At 49.8% G+C, this 17,646-nt stretch overlaps 1 protein-coding gene across 7 annotated transcripts in view; it reads right to left on the bottom strand.

Moving 5' to 3' along the window:
* PIK3CD (phosphatidylinositol-4,5-bisphosphate 3-kinase catalytic subunit delta) overlaps positions 1–17,646 on the bottom strand; it is a 48,964-nt gene that overhangs the window by 18,430 nt on the left and 12,888 nt on the right. For 3 of the 7 annotated variants that reach the window (XR_014573211.1, XM_083802257.1, XM_083802255.1), the window contains 9 exons: positions 16,086–16,201; positions 8,315–8,388; positions 7,811–7,974; positions 6,224–6,452; positions 5,547–5,776; positions 4,518–4,697; positions 3,709–3,858; positions 3,303–3,392; positions 1,840–2,061 (listed from right to left, as the gene is read on the bottom strand). Coding sequence is in view for 6 of the 7 variants with exons in the window: in XM_083802257.1 (XP_083658383.1) it covers positions 1,840–2,061; positions 3,303–3,392; positions 3,709–3,858; positions 4,518–4,697; positions 5,547–5,776; positions 6,224–6,452; positions 7,811–7,951 (1,242 nt within the window). In the remaining variant the exon portion in view is untranslated. Of the gene's footprint in view, positions 1–1,839; positions 2,062–3,302; positions 3,393–3,708; positions 3,859–4,517; positions 4,698–5,546; positions 5,777–6,223; positions 6,453–7,265; positions 7,778–7,810; positions 7,975–8,314; positions 8,389–15,189; positions 15,291–16,085; positions 16,202–17,646 lie in introns of those variants that run through there. The other 4 variants (XM_083802258.1, XM_083802256.1, XM_083802259.1 and 1 more) reach the window with 3 other exon arrangements.

The following is a 17,646-nucleotide window of genomic DNA, read 5'->3' as shown; positions in this document are numbered from 1 at the left end:
TAATAACCTTTTCTAACAGACTAAATGAAATAGTCTAACAGACTAAATTTCTAACTAAATGACATCAAGTCACTGCACAGAGCCTGCCAGAACCCTAGGCAAGATTTTTGGTGGATAAAGTCCAGCAGAGCAACGATTCAGCATCTTGAGGACAGAAATATCTCCTGCATGACTTACAGAAACACCGAAAGCCAACCGGTGACATTAACACTCTGACTCACCCCAGCCAGGCTGCAGGCTCGCCTATTTTTGTGGTCGTAAATGATTTAGTTCTACCTATCTGCTGTGGACAGTCCACACAGACAAACAACACGCATGTAGTTAACCTCTGAGTACTATGAGCAAAAAGATAATTAATCTAATAAAAAATCAGAGTGCACTTTGAGTGGAACTTCCAGCTACCAATCGTTTCAAACGAGATCTGGACACCTCACTCAGAGCTGCAGCCTGAAGATGTGGACAACTCCCTTTCTACAAAGCTCAGCTCCAGTAAATACTGTGATTTCACATTAAAAGCTCACCTGAATGCAACCACTTTTCCTCATTACCAGAACAAACATGAACAACTCAGCTAACTGCACTGGTTTTGTTTTATCAAACAGAACAGCAAAATTTCCTTCTGACTGCTTCAAAACTGAAAATTGTTCCTGTGTGACCACAAAAACACAGACTGTGGATGAATCAGATATTCTGTTCAAGAAAAGCCTCCAGCAAGAGTTGGATTTCTGCTATTCTTAAGTAAAAAAACAAACAATAAAAAGGTTGTTCCCTGTCTTGGCCTCAAAATGTTTCCAGCCTCAAGTCTCCAACCTGAAAGCTGGTCCATCAGGACTCCTGGGTTGCTCCCCAGATATTAATGCACTGTAACCCCGAGAGCCCTATTGATGTCAACACGACAAAGCTCGGCAAACCTCCCAGCAGTGAAGAGGAGCAGGCAGAACCGAGACTTAATAAAATCTTCTGTGATCGCATTTGTCAGTCCCTCGTTTCTCTGTACTCTAGTAAAGGTGACATGACTAATCCTCTGTTTAAAGCACGGTGACAGTGCTTTTATGGCTGCAAAAAATCATTTACAGAGGAACAGATGCATTTGCTGCTCACAAAGAAAAGTCCTCGCATGCAAAGAGCTAGAGGCATCATGCTTACTTAAGTTACAAGACCAGGAAGACAATAATTCAATTACAGACTGCACTTAGATCTACTCTTAGTTATTGAATTATTGTTATTAATGGGTTAGAAGTTTTGAAACAGAGGTGAGGAAAATGAGAAATATCACTACCTCTCTGATTCAGAAGCTCAAACCAAGAGCTTCCAAAGTGATTTGACACTTTCCATCCTCAATTTGCAGCATTTGAACAATAACCCCAAAGGTCCTGCACTTTTATTTTATCTCACCTAGAGCTTTGCTACAACCAGTGTTTACATTCCTCATTTTCTTCCCCGTTCTTGGCTGTTAATTTGCTCCATGCGCTTGCACGAAAGAGCTTACTAGAAAGAAGATGCAGCACAGAAGATGGTTTTAACCTCAACTATGAAACAAGGAAGTTGCGGAACAGCAAAACGGAGAAACTAACACAAATGATTCTTTTTTGTATGTGTTCAGATGCTGGGTATGTTTCTTAACAGTCTTTCTGGAGAAGAAATTACAGTTAAAACATCCTTTCCTACAGGCAGCCACTCCTCAGCTTCCTGTTCCTGTTGGGGAAGTTACTGGCGGTCATTCTGTAAGCTCATTTATTAACAAAGCCATCAGAAAGCAAAGGGCATTCGGCTCAGACTGGTGTCCCATGCCCTCCAGCCCTGGCAAGCCTGGCTCGGTCCCGCGCTGGCTTTACTTACAGCTTTCTTGGACTTCTTCTTGGTGGAGCGTGCCTTCTTTGCCTTCTCGATGACAGCATAGAGGGCAAAACAGAGCCGCGCCATGCGGGGAAGATCACAGACATTGATATCAAAATCCAGCCTTTGCTTCCACACCGGCTCCGAGCACACGTTCACTTCAGAGCTTGACACCATTTTGCACAGCATCTCATTGCCGTGAAAGAGACCTGCCTGCACCACCAGCTGAGGGGAGAAGTAAGAGAATACCGTGAATCCATGGAGACCTGACCTGTTCACACAAGACCCATGACTAGAAGAGGAATAGGACAGGGAGTCCAGTCCTGTGAATAGGATGCCCTGCTCCTTTCCTCTTACGTCCCCTAACCTCCAGCTTTACCCAGCTGCAGTAAGGGCACTGTTACCCTCTTACTTCATGCAGACTTGCAAGAGCTGCTTAATCATTGCAAAATGCTTGGGTAATCCATCGGTAAGGGTATTACAGGTTCCATCCTGTGAAGCCAAGCAATATAAATACTCACCAAACCTTGCCCACTGAGGTGCTACAAAACCTCAGCAACCTGTCACGCTGAAAAAGCAGGGCAGACACTGAGAGCTGAGCCAGTGCTTAGGCCAAAGAGGGAGCAAATCAACATTGCAGGAGAGGGCGCATGCAAACGCTGGGCGCCAGAGCAGGCCTGCAGTGCAGTGCCAGCTGTGAGCTGTCTCTGGGTGCACATCTGCCTGCAAATCTGCACTGCTCCTGCAGTCTGCCAGATCACTGTACGGCTGTCAGGCCAAGCTCATCCCCAGCTTTACCTCGTTACAGCATTGCTGGCTAGTCTGAATCACAGAAGACTCCCCAGGAGAAGCTCCCTGCAAACGATGGGGCACTGGACGGAAGAAATAACTATTTCATTGCCTGTTTCTTTATAAAGCTTTGCCCTGCAGAACACCTATACACGATATATTATTGCTCTAGTTCCTTCCTCTCCCAAAGGGCAGCCATTCCCCTTCTCATTTCCCTGCTCCCTCTTCCCAGCAAGCACCTTGCAAATCCCAGGGCTTTGCTGCATCATGCTTTCTGTCTCAACTTTACCAGTCACCACATCTCCCATCATTCTCTCTTCTCAGAGCTGAATTTCCCTTCCTCTGCTTTCTGCAGACTTCCCTGCCCCTCCACACCTCTGTCAAGCAGCATCACTGCAGGGGAGCAGCACTGTTTGCTACTCAGAAGCTCTTGTAGAGGAGTGTTTCTAAGAACGCATTGCTCTGCTGCTGTGCTGCTGGTTAGCAAGTTGCCTTCGCCTTCCTGTTGTGCTGCAGCTCAGAAGCTGCCCGAGGGCTGAATGAAGCATGATGAGGATCACATGAGATCGAGCGATCAGCCCCTGCCTTCCTCACCACACACAAACAAGACCGAGGCAACCAGGAAAGCAAGAAAGCCAAAACACAAAACCAAAACCCCAAACTGAGCCGGTACCTACCTTCATTCTCTCATCTGCATTGACCTTGCTGCCTTGCACCAGCTCAATGTAGAAAGGCTGCTCTAAGGACCAGAGAGAACTGTAGTTTGGCTAGAAAGAGGAAAGGGTTCAGATCAGAAATAGATGCAACGAAGATTTCTCAAGCTATGGCAAGACCTCATGGCTCATCACACGCTTTTTGCCCCAAGAGAAAAGAGCGTGACGCTGCAGGTGGGCAGTATGAAGGCTGTGACAACTCGGGCACTTGTGGAGGGAGCTGGAAGGTTGATTGGAAACCCCCAGCTCTTGGACCCTAGTGAATAACCTGCCCCAGGAGTGGCAGGAAGAACCAGCTGCTGTTCCAAGACTTCATCAGCATCTCCATGTGAGTTCAGGGTGACCTGGTGGGGTCACTGTGCCCTTTTACCTTTTTCTTGGGGAGCGGAGGAGGCTTCGGAGACATCTTTGGGGTGTTGGCAATGCAGTTGATCTGCTCATCTCTCATAGCAATGATAGTGGACGAGTGCACCATGGTCAGGTGGGGTGTTAGGCCTCGGTGCAGGCAGCTGCGAATATACTGCAAAGACAGAAGAGTCAGCACGGATGAAACAGAGCCAGGCAGGCATGAGCAGTCAAGCAAATCAGAACTGCCCAAAACAGAAACAGGTGGAAAGAAAATATGGAAAGGACACAGCAACAGTCAAAACTCAGTTTTAATTTATCTCCCGTTGCTTTTTAATCCAGCATCTCCCTGGACTCACACTGCCAGAGCCTTATAATATGCATGTGACATGCCTTATAACCAGCATTACAGCAACAGACTCCTATGGCTGCATTAAGGGAAGCTGCTGAGAAGGATTCAGCACTCCCAGCTGCAGTTTGCCCTGCCAGGTGAACGCAGGATAGGGGATTATACTTGCCCAAATTCCAGGAAGCAAACCTCCAGCCCACCATGCAAGCAAGCAGACATTTCCAGAACCATAATGTATAAATGCACTTATTTACACTGCACTTGCTACCCAGGGACAAGCTAGATCACTAGCCCCCCACACCATAAGGACCTGTCAGGTTGCTAGAAGTACCCCTGGCCCCAAGCAGCACGCAGGTCCTGCCATCAATACGCTGCATTCCTGTAAACAGCAACGTCTCCTTGATGGAGGACATGTCTCAACGCACCCTCCTTGCAAGAGCGCAAAGGGGAACAGACTCACTGATAAAGGAAGACAAAAGGCTCACCTGGAACTGGTACAGGGGGTAGTTTCCATACAGATATTCGTACTTCCCATTCACCTGCAGGGTATAGTCCTCCGGGCTTTCCATTGTCTCATGGCGGAAGACGGTAGCCTGCTTCTTGATAGCGTAGCTCATTAACGTGATGGGGAACTCATCTGGGGCGATCTGGAAAGTGAAGCTCTCCTGCAATCCCAACAACATAGCACGGACCGTCAAATACCAGCAAAGGGCTGAAATCAGCACAAGAAGCAGCAGTAGCTCAGCAGGGAGGTAACAGCATTCCTGTTGCTGACAATGAAGGGAAGGATAGGGAGGCACCCTATCCCCCCACAAATGCATTAGCAAATAAGTAGGGATGTTTGCCAAACTGGGCAGAAACGTGTTTCAGCAGTGCAAGCACAGGGCTGGAAATCAAGAACTTCAAATCCAGTATAAGCAGTATCACCAGCACATGTGGGTGCTATGCTAGCCGTTAAAAATCTTCATAATATCATCAAGGCAGATGGTGGCTAGGGTCATCGTGCTCAAACACACTGCTCCCAAAGGCCATTCTCCCCTGGGGGTGGCTTCTGCTTCATGCCCAGGCAAAACATGCGAAACTCACATTAATTAAGGGTAGCAGGCAAGAACAGGGGCCATGGGCAACACAGACCAATGTCTGCGAGCAGCATACGCTGAGCATGAGCTGAGCGGACTCTTGGGCTTCAAAAGGAAAGGCGTACATTTGGTTCTGTGCTTCTCTTCCACCCATAAACAAAAAGCTTTCCACCACGTGTGCATGCAGCAACCTCAGCTACCAGCTAACCAGTACACCCAACGCATGGTCAGGAAGGGGAACAGCTCCCTTGGTTGGAGGCGCAAATATCCCTCCCAACCATCTCCACAGGCAATGGAATCTGGAGGATGAAGATGAACACTGAACAGATGGAAACACTGTCCACGTACACATTATTCCGTCTCCAAATGCCCAAAGGTACCCAAAGGGAAAACACAAACAAGCTAAACATCGTCACAGAAAAATTTGTGCTTTACCCCACCAGACTGAAACTTGACGTTGACAAAAATGTTCTTGGTGGGGGTGTGCAGGAGTCCAGTCCCAAAGCCTTTGGCCATGGGCTCCAGCTGCAAGGGAAAGTTGTACTCCATCCAAGCTGCCCAGCTGAGCTGCTGCCGCTTTGCTGCTCTCTCCTCGCAGAACTGGCACATTTTGGTGCGGAAATCATTCACCTCTGGATCCTGCATGGAATCAAACTCGTGCAAACCTACATGCAGAGGAAGAGAGAAAGACAAAATAAGCACCTGCACCCAACAGGGGCAATCGCCCTTTGGTAATCAAGTGTCTGTGAAACAATCTTCCTAAACACATGCTTAATATTTGGTCAAAAGGAGAAGAGTCAGCCAAGTTACTAATGATTGCTTATTTCCTCCGCAGAATTGCACGGAGTAAATAAGCAATTACTATGGTAGAGTAACGATGCAATTACTATGTCCATCTGCCAGCAGGGAAGATCACCCTTCTTCTTGGGTTTCCACATACACTGTTCCCTTACCAGAGCCACTACAGACCAATGTTGCCTATTTCATCTTCCATCTCAGCAGGCTCCATTGCTATTCCATGCTTAGGAACGCTGGCTGGGACAGAGGCATGCATCACCAACAGCCAGCGGCCCTACCACGCTCCTGGTGAGACCCGTGGTGGGGGAACTGACCTTTCCCAATGAGCAGGCTGATTTGGGAGTTAATAACCTTCTTGACTCTGTCGCCTTCTCGAGCCACAAGCCGCAGTACCGGTAGGAAGGGCTGGATGTCACAAAGCCGCCGCTGCTCATCCTCCAGCTCTTGCTGCTCGGCTGTCTGGTTGATGCACGTGAAGACGTAGGCCTCGGGGTCACTGAGCATGTGGTAAAGCGGCTCATACTGAGCATGCTTCCACACCACCTGGGACAGAATGACAGCAGGGTGAAACTACTGCTGCTCCGCCAGAACCTCATCTTCCTCCTTCTGCCACCCCACAACCTCCATCTCCCAAACCTCTCATAGCATTCCTGCACTCACAGGCTGCTTTTCAGCCAAGTCTGGGGGCTCCAAATCTTGCTGAACTGTGGGGAGATTTATTTCTAGTGCCTTTAACTGGCGTCCTTTTTTTGTGCTTGCCATGTGCTCCAGGCAAGGTCAATCTCTTGACCTTGGTATTCAAATAACCCTCACCTGGATAACTCACAGCAAGTATCTGCTGACCGCTAGCCTGGTGAAATGAGAAATTACTCTCACTGGAAGGAAAAGTGGATTAAGTAAATTGCCCCCAGTAACATCAAATTTGTGACAGAGCCAAGCACTTTCCCAAAGTCTTCTGAACTCTATCCAGTTCTCCAAGCCTCTTTGCTCCCAGCAGACAACACTTCCACGTGTTTGTTCATATTCCACTCCTTTACTCTCCCTAAGCATCTGCTGTAGGAGACACAGCTCTGCAGTCAATGGGCCTCCAGTGTGACCCAGCATGCCTACTGGTTGTAAAACACAGACCTGGAACGTAGCAGCTGGAACCGATCAGCTCCACTTGCCCTTTTTTTTATTTGACCTGAAAGCTGCAGTATGAGAAAACTTGGAATAATCTGGCACTGTGCTTCTGTCCCTTGTGATCTGTGACTCATCTAGGCCAGGTTGCTGCTGCAGAGAAAACCTTTTCCATTCTGTTTTCCTTCACTTTCCCCTACCCCTCCTCCTGCCCAGGGAAACAAGAAAGTATCATGCCTTTTACACGTGGTTTCACTGCAGCGTTTTATTTCTCAAATGGAATTCTCTCTCTCAGTTCTCAGCTTTCACTGTTCAGTTTCTGTCAGGCAAGAGACGGGTGTGCTGACATCCTGAACACTTGGAGTCAGTCCAGCATTTGTATTTGACTATTTGGGGTGACTTCTCCTTGCATCTGCATACACGAGAGCATTCATAATGAAAAATCCAGCGTGGGGACTGGACGGCTCAGGAAATCACTGATCAAACATGCAGACCACGAGCCCTGTGTCACCAACGTGAATCCGCCCTCATTCCACAGTTACTCAAAAACCGATTCATGTCTCAGGGCTGGACAAGTGCCCAGTGAATTAAGCCCAGCACCACTGGCACCAGCAGCAGCACCTCGGCAGCTAGACAAACATTTAGGATTGTGGAGACTGTCACAAGGAGCAACACGGAAGAAATCCAACTTGGGTTGAGACCCAAAACATTTCCCCTGGCGTTCCCAAGAACAGACTCCTTGTTCCAGGAGACTGCAGACAGGACTGGAACAAGGCTGTTACCTGCTTGATGGTGCCCAAGCTGGCATTGCAGGACACAGAGAGGTTCAAGTATATGCCTGTGGGCAGCAGAAAGTCCACCTGGATGTTCTGGTTTTCCCCCTTGGACCAGAATTCCATAGGGCAGTAAATGCCCGGGGGCATCCTGCTCACTTCTTAGCTACAACCTGCAAGAAAAGAGAAAAATGTTGCTGTTCACTGCACAATATCTTCTAAGAGCACAACTCAAATCTGTGCTGGGCTCTGTACAAACTTAGTGTGCAAAAGGACCTAAAGAAAGGAAGATCAGCATATCTGCATAGCTCAGGAAAATTGGCACCTTAGTCAAATTTCCAGTCCAGTGCCTTTAAACCAAAGGGATATTCTTGCTATAGAATTTGCTTCTATTTCAATGCAACCCTTTCTTAATCTCTTTTAAACACCTCTATTTGACAAAGACACCGAAGAACTATCTTCCCAACAGCTCATTTTCCAACCAAGCCGTCAACAGAAACAATGAGTCCCTACCCCTGGCTTTGTAAGGTAATCCTCAGGCCACATGCTCCAAGCTCCATTTTGTTTTCCCAGAGCTCAGTTCCAGTCTGCAGAGGGAGAAAGAGGTGTTGCTGGTTCTGAGTACACACACATCTTTAAACAAAAAATAATAACACTCCACTGCATAGTCCCCACCCTGGTAAAAGCAGAGGGAAAATGAAAGCTAAGGCTGAAGCACTCAGAATAAGTTTGTTAACTCCATTTGCATCCCTTCACCTTGCACTTTCAGGTACAAACGCGGGATAAATGTGCACATGAACACCTAAAACAGGAGGCATTTAGCAGAGGGCCATCATATGGTTTCCTTCATAAAGACACAGTCTCAAAGTCAGAGAAATCCTCCAGCTCCATTCATTTGCCTATGAGCAAAACACTGCAGCAGTATAAAATCCTAGCTTCCTCCAGAGGTGACAGGCAGCCAGTCTGACTCTGCAGGTTCTAAATTTGTCCCTGCACATGCCCTGAGCAATTCTGACAGTGTCACTAATCCTCGGTCCATGATATCAGTACAAAATTTGCTCACTTTGCAACTTAAAATGCAGCTCTGCAGCTGTCAGATGTGTACAAACTTAGAGAGAAAACAAGCAGCATGCTGCTGAAGATTTGGGTCTCCCGAATCATGAAGTACTGCTGGCAGCCCTGTGCTTCACTACGACAAGAAGCCCAGCATCTTATCTGCAGTGCCTGGGAGCACAACACTTCCCCATCAGCAGTGAGGCAAGGATTCCCAGAAATATGAGCTATGTTTTATCTGTCCTGCTTCCTCAGTGCACATGCTGTATCACACACGGACCGGATACAGAGACCACAAAGCCACCCATGTGCCTTAAGAGGGAGGGAAGTAAAAGGGGGAGGAGGCAAGGTTTACAAGTTTGAATAAAGCAAAACAAGCTTGCCTGGTCCTCTGATCATTGACAATAAAACCAGCAGGTTTCTAGAATACCTGTTCCTTCAGCCCTTCCCAAGGGAACGAAAGCAGCAAACTGCCATGACCCTGCTGACAAGCTGAGACAGAAGATGCAATTTTGGCCAAGCTGCTTCCTTCTGCTGAGGATTTCTACCTGACAGAAAGCTCCCATCAGCCACAAAGTACCATACCTAAGATGTCAGCACGACAATGCCAAGTTCCAATTGCTCAGGACCTTTCCAAAGACATCATACCGATTATCTCATGATGTACAGGGATGTTTTCCAACAGAAGACAAGGTGGATATGCCAAAGGAAGGATAACCTCTGGACTCGTGCTGCCTCTAATACTTCTGTTACTAAATCTCTCCTCTTCTCACAGCTAAATTCAGAGCACTTTGCTAGATGAACCTTAGATCTGATCCAGCGTGACAGCTGTTACATTGAGCAAGCTCTGCACAGACTGGTATCTTGCACCACCCCAAGACAGACAAGGTATCTCCCCCACTTTCATCTCCCCTTTTGCCCTGGGAAATCAGAACAGAGCTGTCCAGGCCGTAACCTTGTTTGCACTATCCTGACCTCATGAGAAAGAGTAATCACAATTCCCTTTTCTCTAGGACACTTTGCCATTTACAAATAGCCAAATGCTGTGTGACTCCTTTTTGTCAGGGTTTACACTACTGGTATCATGTGAAATATACTCTTTGCTTTTCACTTCTGCAGTCTTTTTTTCTATAATAAAAAAGGAAAACATAGATTTCTCCTTGCAGCTGCCAATTTCTAAAAGTCCCAGCTTCATCTCAATCTTTCATCCTGTTGAATGTACAGATTACTGGATTATGGTAAGGTTACGACCTGTAGGCCTGGCACTCTGAGGTTCAAGTTATTCAACCCACACTTGACAGAAATTAGTTTACTGCACGGCCTGCACATCCCGCAAAGCCAGGGCAAGCATGGGTGAAAGAGAGGTCTGTATTTTTGTGGGACGCAAACCTACAGAATGCACCCCATGCAAGTACACATGCTACCTAAGGCTCCTACTTATCTACACTGGCTGTAGCCACCCACTTTTTACAGAAGACTTCCCCAGCCCTCGCCTTCCTACTGCGTACACCCCAGAACATCGTCTTCTTGCTACAATACTTCCACATTCCCCCACCTCCACCTTCCTACGACACTTAATCCTCCCCCAGCAGCCACATCTCCCACAGCCCTCCAGGATTTGTTTTAGGCCCAAGGCCTGGTTCAGGTCAGGGAGCGCGCAGCACTTGGCACCCCAGGGGCCAAGGAGCAGGGCAGACAAGCCGAGTGCTCAAATCTGGCCTACACACACGACATCCAAGAGGGATATTTCAGGACTGGCCGGCCAGCTGATCTGTTTGGGTGACCAAACGTGTACATCTGAAGTAAAGGCCAGGCCCTCACACAGGACCAACCTTTTGGAGCCACGCACAGAGCATGTGAAGAAAAAATGGGACCTTAAACACCTCCTCATCTATCTCAGGGCCTGCTTATATACAAAACTGACCTAAAAACTGCCCCGTGGCATGCATTCACTTGGGCTGGACGCCTAACATCGTGCAAGGGCTGCGAGTGACGGGCTGCGCAGGAGCCCCTCAGGCAGACTGACCCCAGGGAGCCAGCACGTCTCGTGGACAGCGCTGCTGGCACAGCTGGCAACACGAAAGCAAGATGCAGGTTGCTCAAAACATTATTCTGCCATTTCCTGAGAGGGGCAGGACCCCCGCTGCCCTAAAGAGCCGCTCTTCATGGCCCACACGGAGGCAATAATTGAAGTTTTTCTCTCACAGTAAGCAAGCACGTGTGGTGGGAGCCCCAGGTGCTGCGAACGAGGTGCGGTGAGCGGCCAGCCACGACGCAGCTGGCAGGGCTCAGTGTCGCTTCGGACTTCTCAGAGCATGTAAGAGGAAGAGAGATGAACGTTGCACAACGCAGGCCCCAGAGCATCGAGCATGCACCAACAGATTTCCACGGGTCTAAGCAAGAAGCTGTTCCCCACAATTCTCACAGCAGTCAAGTGTGATCCCCTTTTCACACGTATTTCTGCACTGTGGAATATTTTCAAAGGGGAAAGTAAAAAGCTGGGTAAGAAAGACTTTCTCATGAAACTAGAAATAAAATACACACGGACCCACTCCACGCTGCCCCCTGCTCTGGTTCAGCCCTGTCCAACCAGCAGCAAAAATTATTAGTAGTGGACACCTGCTCCTCAATCCCTCAGTAATTTTGGGATGTGGAGTCGGCCCATTTCCTAGGGGAGCAATCAGGAAAGGCGCATCCACTGGTGCTAATCACTGCCTTACTGAGAGCCGTATGGGCAACGAATCCATCTTACAATGCCCAGACCTCTCCATCCCTGGGCAGAAAAAGAGGCAGAGGAAAATAATTACGAGACAAAATTCCAGGTGAGGATGAATCCTTTGCTTCCTCTCCCTCTTTGCCTCAAGTGATTATTCTACAGGAAAGCTACAGACTGCTTTGCCCTCCTTAAGGTCTCACCTTGCTTTAATGTGAAGGTACTAAACGTGTGTTTTTCCCAAAGAGGAGAGATGGCCAAGACAGAGCTGAGATGCAGATGGGATGAGTCCATCATAAAACCCTTACGTGACTGGATGCCATGTAACGCATGTAGGCATGATACACGTTTTGAATTCGTACCACACTGAGGAACGTGCAGTGCACAGAAAGGCAAACCTATGCAGAACGTAGCAGACACATTCGAAATTACCTGGGTGGTATTCAGTGAGCCAGCAGTCAACACAAAACACACTAACACACATCTCCTCCTGTAAACTTATCAACCACAGCTCTGGTGTTTACAACACACAACTGCTATTGAGTGAAAAAAAAAAGCAGCAAGCTATCAAGATCACACGCAGAGTAGTGTTCCACAAACCTCTGCGAGGCTGCTGCGTTAGACAGACACGGAAGCTCTAACGCCTACAAACCGATTACAGAATTACTAAACCCCGAGACTACAAAAAACCTTTCAACTTTATAAGAAATGAGTGGCACGGAGCTCACAGGTGATGCGTGCAGCGTGGGAGACTGCAGGAAGCCACTTTCATTGCAGGCATCAGCTCAGCTGAGGGAGGAGACCACGGGAATTTTTATGTACACATGTGCTTGGCACGTCTTTACCACACAAGCAACATGTTTAGCAGGTCTGAACCAAGTCTGTGCTCTCCCCGACACAGCACACCCACATCAGGGAGTCTTCTGAAGGTGTGTTGAGCTTGAGCTTGCTTTTTTGGTGGTGGTCATGGGCTGAAAGAGGTCTGCTGTACACTGCGAGCAAAGGCAAGTCATTTGAGCATCAGACTTTTGTAAAAGTAACCTGCAAATTACCCTCAAAGAACAGACTGGGAAAACTCCCCGAGCACACAAGCGTGCCCCCAGAGACACGCAAGCAATTCAAAGTGACTGCAGGTGGGAGCTTTGGGGAAGGCCCCTCAGCAGGGCTAGCTGGTTACATGCACCAGGTGCCACTCATCAACTTAACTGCATATTAAAAACAGCTGAAATTGCTTGGCCTTGTGGCCTAACATAAGAATTTGTAACCCAGGCCTCAATACCAGGATGTGGATGCAACCAACAGAAGCTCTGTCATGACCTTAGCAGCTCTGACAACCTGTCTATTTGTTCTTCTAAAAATGAACACATGCTGGGGAAAGGTGCTAGAAGCACAGCTTGGGAGACTGCTGGGTGCAGAGGTGCAAGCGTCTGCTGTGCTCTGGCCCCAGCAGATTAGGTGGGATGTTCCAGACTGCTTAGAGGACCTGGAGCTGCTTCTGAACATCATTTATTTCAGAGAAGTTAATAGGATAGATTTGGCACGAGAGCTCCTGTGCTCTCACATGTCAAAAGTGTTTCCTTTACAGTTTCCATAAGTTCTCTATAAAGTACAGGTCAGTGTCCCAGCTGTGCTAAGCCATCTGTGCTCCCTTTCCGTTCCTGGGACAGCACTGCACCTTCAGCACAGCCCTGAGTTATACCACAGCTCTGCCTCTGGATCCTCCTCCTCCAACACACGCCTAAGTGTAAGGCTTGGACTATGAACCAGGCAGGAAAACCCCTGAAAAGGTGGGGAGAAGCATTCAAACCCTTAACAACACCTGAAGTCAACGCTTTTGTATGCTCGGGGTTCATTTCCTCAAACCTGGGTTTAGAATATGGTGATCTTTATTTGGTTTGCCATAGTCAGACTTCTACCTCTGCCAAATATAATACTCAAATAAAGACTTTTGCATATTATCAGCTTCTGTTTTATAGATTGATCTTTTATATCCCGCCACACAGTTCTCTGCACTGATTCGGTTGTTCTCACAATACTTTTTTGTTCCTCTGGCTCTACAGAGGGCACGTAGCTGCATTTTTTCCATGATGCCTTTCATGAGAGATCTCTAAGCCCCTGATTAATCACCTTTACTCATTACTTTGCTTACACAAACCATTAGACTGAAGCAGATGTATGACAGGATCTGTTCAAGACAACTGGGCAAGGGATGAAAATGCACGCGCCCAACATTTCAGGCCTCTGCAACTCCGCAGAGCATCCCCTTCCCTACCAGAGGGGTTGATACAAACCAGTATTTACGTAAAAATCGGCACCTTCAGCATCCTGAGACACTGACTGGGAGCAACGAGCCTTCCCACTGCCCCAGGAGGCATTCTAGCTGCAGGAAGACCACAGGGATCAGGCCTTGAACAACTGCTGGACCCAAAGAATCCCTTGGCTCCCGCTCTTCCCCTTCTGAAATACACACACCTTTATTTTGAGCGTTCACATTGCTCCATGCCCGCCTTACACGTGCACACGCCCAAAAAACAGGATCCCAGCAAGGAGCAGCGGGAAGCAGAACTGCACTAATGCAATCTGAACCGGAGCTAACCTTGTTTGCGCGCGGGGCCGATGATGAACGGGGTTGTCAGCAGGGAAAGAGAGAGGAAAACAGAATGCATGCAGGGCGATACCGGCAGGGCCACAGAGCTCCTCGGGCATGAGCATGGCAGTGCTGCACCTCGTCTGGGTTCAGCAGGGCCTTGGGTACGGCCACAAGTGTCAGCCAGAAGGAAGGGAAGGGATGGGAAGCTCAGGTGAGGCACCTTAAGAGCAGCAGAAGCAGGCAGCCATACCTCCTTCTGGAAGCAAAACAGCATCGCCAGAGAGAGGCAGAGGAATGTCGGGGGGTAGGAAAAGCATCTGACGGGAGGACTCGAGAACTCTGCCCCGGCGGAAACTTTCAAGCGGCCTTTTAGGCAAGTTTACAGGCACTCAGCTACGCTGCCAGCGCTGCCTGAGGAGGCATCGAGCGACAAATTGTGCATGTAGTGGTTAGAGCAGAAGCTCGCAAACCAGCGGCTCGCAAAGCTCCCTCCCCAGCCCCGACACGCGTGTGATGCGGGACTTCGACCACCCGACCCCGCTGCGGTTCGGTCCCCGCGTGTGCCCGAGCCTCGCTCACGCAGGCGGCCGCAGCTCCGGGTGCTGGCGGGGAGCTTTGGGAACTTCGCACACCCGCTGCCAGCGCGGGCACGGCTGGGAGCTGGATGAAGCGGCGCTAACAAAAACACCTCACCGAGGAGGTGGCTGAAATTGGTCTTTTTCCAACTGCTCCCATGGGCAGGCGCCACCAGAAGCCCAGATGCTCCTCACCAAGGGAAAAAAAAAAAAAAAAGAAAAAAAAAAGCCTTATATTGCCAAGGACAGCCCAGAGCGCTCCACCTCGCCCAGACTCCCTGCACCCGCTGAGGCACCGGGGTGCTCCAGGGAGCTCTGGGGGGCCCCCACTCGCCCTGCCGGGGCAGCACCAAGCCTGGGCACCCCCGGGGGCTCCCCCCGAGCCCCAGCCGAGGCCGGGAGCCGCTGCAAGCCCCCCACACCTCCCTCCTGTGCCCCCCGCCCGGTGCCCCCTCACCTGCTCCGCTCGCCCGTGCCCGCCGGGCTCCCAGCCCCGCTGCCGGAGGGGGGCGGCCCCGTTCCGCCCCGATCCGCCCCGCTCCGCCCCCGGTCCCAGCCCCCGGCCCAGCCCCGGTCCCGGTGCGGCCCCCCCAGGGCTGCCCGGTCCCGGTGGGCACGGGTTTGGGGGGCCGGGGTTTTTTTTTTTGGGGGGGGGGGGGTGGCGGTGCGGCCGGGGCCTACGCGGCGGTGCGGCACTGCTGCGGGAAGGGTGCGGCTGCGGGGGGGGGGGGGGGCGTGTAAATCGTGTGTGTGTGCAACACTGTGCATGTGCAAATTAAATTGTTTGTGTGCAACTCGGGTGTGTGCAATGCATGCATCTCCGTGCAGCACACATGCAGCTGCATATGTGTGTGTGCAACTTCGTGTGCAACTTGTGCATCAGTGTGCACAACTCGTGCATCTGTGTGCACAATTTGCACATGCGCAACTTATCGATCTGTGCACAACACATGCAGCTGCTTGTGCGCACAACTCGCGTGTGCAATGTGTGTGACTGTGTGCACAACTGTGTGCACAACACATGCATCTGTGTGCACAACTCGCGAGCGCAACTCGTGTGCACAACTCATGCATCTGTGTGCACAAGGCATGCAGCTGCTTGTGTGCACCTCTCGTGTGTCTGCTTGTGCGCACGACTGGTGTGCACACAACAGGAGATGCCACATGCCCAGCAAAGTCAATGCTGGCGGCCAACGCACGGTGTGGCAGCCACCAGCCCGACGCAGCTGCCATCATGCACGCAGTGCTGGTAACTGCGGGCAGTGGCTCATTGCTGCAGTGGTTCAAGGACTAAATACAGGACATGATGCCGAAGGTAGGCCGTGAATACACATGCACGGTAAAACTACTCACGGGGGAGACTGAAAATACTTTGGGATTCACTCCTTCCCAGGGAGGGGCTCCTTGGCAGCCTCAGCCATGCCCCTGCTCTTTCTTCATCTGGAAATGTGTGCAATAAGGCCGGAATCCTGCAGGAGAGGGAACAGAGCACACGTCTATGCTGGGTACCAAGCACAGCCATGCAGGCTCTCCCCCACCCTTCCCCTTCCCAGGCTGTCGTGCAGGTCCCACGGCAGCAGGGAACCCCCCCCAGGCAGCACCGGGGCACCCACAAGACCTCCCCCTGCACCAGCACCTCCTGACCCGTAGGAAATCAGCTGCTCCCCTGGCAGCAGCAGCTGGGGATACAGATCGTCACCCGTGCTCGCAGACCAATCACTCTCCTCTGTCTCATTAAATTTTCAGCAGCAATTCGATACCCAAAGGCCGCTTGCTCATCTGAAAAAACGCGCCGTGCTTTGGAGCATGGATAATGCAAGATTCGGAACGTGGATCTGTGCTTTGGCCATTTCGCTCCCACCCCTGGAAACAAACAGCCTTTGGCCGTGACACGGTCAGGGTTACACATTGCCCCGACCGGTCCTGCAATTTTACGAGTCCCAAAATCACCATTTTTCCTAAAGCTTCCACTGCCGGTGGCATGTGATTAAGGTATAAATTCATTTTTTTTCCATGTTATAATCCAAGAAAAGCTCATTATTCTTGCGATCTGACTCATTTTTTTCCCTGAACATTACTAGTTGGCAGCCCAGGCTATCTGAGCATCAGTACAAAATGTGACTGCCGAAACATTCGTTCTTCAGCTCTGCTCGGATCTACCAGCACGTCTCAACGTGACCTTCTAAAGCTCAGAAACTGCCTATTTCAAATCGGAGCCCCTGACATGTGTTGAAGATATTTTTAACAGACTGTTTACTGGAATTCTGGTTTCTGTTCCGCTTTTTTTTTTTTCCTTCCCCAACAGCTTTTCTCTTCATGCTCTCCAAGTTTCACATATAGGGCCGCGCTGAACACTCAACGGGACGTTTGCCTGCATGGCCTGTGAGAAATGGGACAACAAACTGTAGGGAAGGGAGAAGGGAACTGAAAGTCCAAAAAATAGTTGCAGCCTGCTAGTGTAAGGACCTGAGACCTCCAGGAAGAGCAGACGGGAAGGGTAAGCTGGTTGGGTTTCCTCTGGGTTATTGAGAAGCGGTGAAAACGCTGGCCAGAAGGGCTGGTAGTACCCACGCGGCACCTACAGCTCGGCCCCAAGCTAAGCAGCTCACCAAGAACAACAATTGGTCACTAAAACTGGCGCAGACGTAGCTGTTGGACAACACAAACTGACTTTCATTTTAAAAATTAGTATTTGCCATGCATAAATAAACACTAAAACCCAGCAGGGATATTCTCCCAGGCTGCATTATAAAGGACACACACTGCGAGCTGCGGCCAGTAGAAAGGCAAACGGACAAGAGGGAAGGGTTTTCAGACACGCTGCATCACAACTGCAGGTTCTAGGTACAAGTTTCTATGGGATAAGGAGTGCCCAGAGCTCCCAGGATGGGGGAGACTCCCAACGGATGGGGAT

Source organism: Anser anser, assembly GCF_964211835.1.
Source record: "Anser anser genome assembly, chromosome: 17".
NCBI classification, from domain to species: Eukaryota; Metazoa; Chordata; class Aves; order Anseriformes; family Anatidae; genus Anser; species Anser anser.
The sequence above is the reverse complement of the archived record's forward strand: the minus strand, read 5'-3'. Positions and strand labels throughout refer to the sequence as shown.